Genomic DNA, 3,057 nt, shown 5'->3' with positions numbered 1-3,057 from the left:
TAATTTTAACAAACTTTATTTACAGAAATATATACATTGACACTTTATAACATTATAACATTATTAACTCATCCAGCACAAGCGGACTGAGTACAACAAAACATTGCATATTTACAAGTTGGTCACTGGCAACATTGTCCGTATCGGGTGAAGTTGGTGCAGAGGCTGGCACCCTCTCTTCACCCGTGTCTGAGGGACTGTGTTCGGCCATTGACTGTTCCCTCTTCGCCGCTCTCCAAGCGTTGAAGTCTTTGTATAATTCATCTGACGTCTCGGTATCGGTGGAGTCTTGGTAGGGAGTAGGGCTATGCTCCTCTCCAGAGCTGTCACGGTCACTGTGGATGTCAATGTCCCCCAAATTGTCTTCACTCACCCCTGATGCTGCTGCGGCCGCTGCTTGCAGTGACTCTGTGAAGAGCATTTGTATGTCCGCAGCCTCCTTCAAAGAAGGATTCTTGGCATAACATTTGTCTGCAGTTGCAGTGTTGTGACACATGAAATCACTCACTCTTTGGCGGTTGCTTATGTCCTGAAACCTCTTCGCATTATCGGCGTGGACTGTGCGGCGGTCGGTGAAGTTAATGGGACCTTTTAGTCCAACATCAGCCCATGCCAACCTCAGGAAGGTGGCAAGGTTCCTCGATGGGTTCTTCCCCGCTATGCAGAGGAAGTAGCGGTTGTTGGTGCCGGTCAGCGTCCCCTTGATTTCCAGCCATCTCTTCATCCATCCAAATTCTTCTATGGTGAGGTACATCTGCGCTTCCCCGAACGCGTTGGCCGTCTTGTGGTTGCTTACCTGTTATGACAGAGTTAGAGAGCGTCAATACAAGTATCAATCATCCACAACATGTGTATCACTGCCAGAATAAACACATGTTTTAATAGCTCACTCACGTGGATGAGGTGGCCAAAGGCAGTGCCAGTTATCTCCGCCTTTAGGACCTCCGTGTTGGTCATGTTGGAGTAGACCCCCGGACGGTGCCCATAAATGCAGCTCCAATTGAGGGTCATGTACCCATAGAGCAGGCTCCGGGTTGCGTGAGTCGGATTGCTGGTCATCACGTCCAGGAGCTGAGGGATGCGAGTTTTGGCCGCAGTCAAACATGCCATGATGTCTTTATGGCTTGGCAGACCTTCCATCTTGTCCCGCTTCACCTGCATCTGGTGGATAAACACCTTCTTTCTCATGGACTTCAGGATGGCAGCAACTTCCCGTGTGATTACAATCATGTCATTCTGGTTGAGCCTGCTCCCCTTGCATGGTGTTTCATTCATGTACTTGAGAAAGTGTGATATATTTTTTATATAGAAGTCAGATGTCGTGACCTGTAGGCTTGACTTTATCAGGCTCCGGGACCACCCACGTATCCTCTTCAGATCCCTCAAAAAGAGCCAGTCAGACAGGCGATTGAAACCGTGTGCCATGAAGCTTAGGAATGATTTGACTCTGCTTATTTTGGAGACTGCGTTTTCTTGGAGCCTCACTGTTGGATCGATGCCCTCATAATGGTCCCGGTAGCCTTGCAGATACTTCTCCATGATGCGTGGGAATGTAATGTCCCGCATTCGATTCCCCCGGCCCCTGCCGCTGAACCAGGGGGAATGTATGGGAGGGGAGGATGACGAGGCCTCGGTATCTATGGATGCAGGTTCTGAGGAGCTGGATACAGGTGTGTGAGAGGCAATGGGGGACTTCCTGCAGGAGGGACCTTTGGACTTGGACAGCCTCTTTGGTGTTGACTCTGTTCGGGATCGTTTCCTTAGAAACACCCGCTCTTGGTCCTCGGCCCTCTGGTTCATCCTCTTTCGGTTACGTTTAATCCTCTGCTGCAGCATGCAGCGCAGGGATTTCACCTCAGCAGCATATATGTCCCTCTGAGCCTTCATTCTGTTTGCATCCATCCTCCATTCCTTACAGTCCGGGTTGTCACATTTAATCACTGGGGACAAGGGTGGAGGTTGTGACAGGACATCATCACCCACAGTGTCCACATCCCAAGAGGTAATCATTGCTACTGTGGGGTTTGTCAAACTGAGTTCATGAAGCTTCTTCGTGGCCACTTTCATTTTTAGTTTAGTTAAAACCACATGTAATTCCTGCCGGGACAGCTCAACATGGTTTCTGTACAAGTGGCGGTCCAGCCTTGTCCCGTTGTACTCGCATCCTGCAATAATGCAGGGATGGAGCCTAATGTTTATCCGTCCTTTCGCCAACAACAGCAGAATTCTTCTTTCAACTAAATTACGCACACTATGGTTCCTCAGCAGGTGCTTGCTCAGGGCACGGTAGGGACTATTACAGATAGGACAACCGATCGCCATCATTTTTGTATGCCTGAGCATTTCGGTACCGGGAAGTGTCACCAGTATAATGTATAGAACCGGGGGGGACAAAGAAGGATAGGTGAAAATAAGAAAGTTGCACTCAGCGAACTAGAAAGACCCCATGTCAAATCTCTCCGGTTTATTTTCAATAAATAACCCATTTGCATCATCGTGCGAAAGGTGTCCCATTTAGGCACTCGTTAGGCGGGCAGAGATCCCTGTCATCTATCGGTCCTATCATCCAGGCAAGGCGGGAGCCAAAACTGGGTGAAATAGTGCCTCCTAAGGCGGGTCGAGTCCCCTGGCAACTCCCCTTACTTTCTTCCGGAGACCAGTTCAAAACGTTAAGTTTGGTAAGAACCATGATTGGGGGTCATCCAGGCAACAATTGTATCCGATCCAAAGTCCTCATGCAGCGGATGCATTCTTCCATGATCCAGAGACGGATGCAACCAGAGAACCAGAGAAAGAGGTTAAAATGGATAAAATGTATCCGGGAATAGTGCCTCCTAAGGCGGGTAGAGTCCCCTGACAACTCACCCTACTTTCCTCCAGAGTCAGAAAAAGTTAAAGTTAACTTTTGGAAGAACCGCAGAAAAGGGGTGAAAATGTTGAAAATGTGTCCGGAAATAGTGCCTCATAATGCAGGTAGAGTCCCCTGGCAACTCCCCTTGCATTCCTCCAGAGTCAGAAAAAGTTAAAGTTAACTTTTGGAAGAACCAGAGAAAGGGT

General features: G+C 48.7%; 1 protein-coding gene across 1 annotated transcript; it reads right to left on the bottom strand.

Annotated features, from left to right (window-relative positions):
• Positions 1-2,850, bottom strand: LOC117535255. Its single transcript, XM_034199655.1, has 2 exons — positions 895-2,850; positions 1-796 (listed from the first exon to the last, which is right to left on the bottom strand). Exons 1-2 carry the CDS (start codon positions 2,341-2,343, stop codon positions 53-55), a joined length of 2,193 nt encoding a protein of 730 aa, XP_034055546.1. The 5' UTR covers positions 2,344-2,850; the 3' UTR covers positions 1-52.
• Positions 2,851-3,057: the final 207 nt, after the last annotated feature.

Source organism: Gymnodraco acuticeps, unplaced genomic scaffold (assembly GCF_902827175.1).
Source record: "Gymnodraco acuticeps unplaced genomic scaffold, fGymAcu1.1, whole genome shotgun sequence".
Taxonomy (NCBI): Eukaryota; Metazoa; Chordata; class Actinopteri; order Perciformes; family Bathydraconidae; genus Gymnodraco; species Gymnodraco acuticeps.
This window is presented reverse-complemented; position numbering and strand designations above follow the sequence as displayed.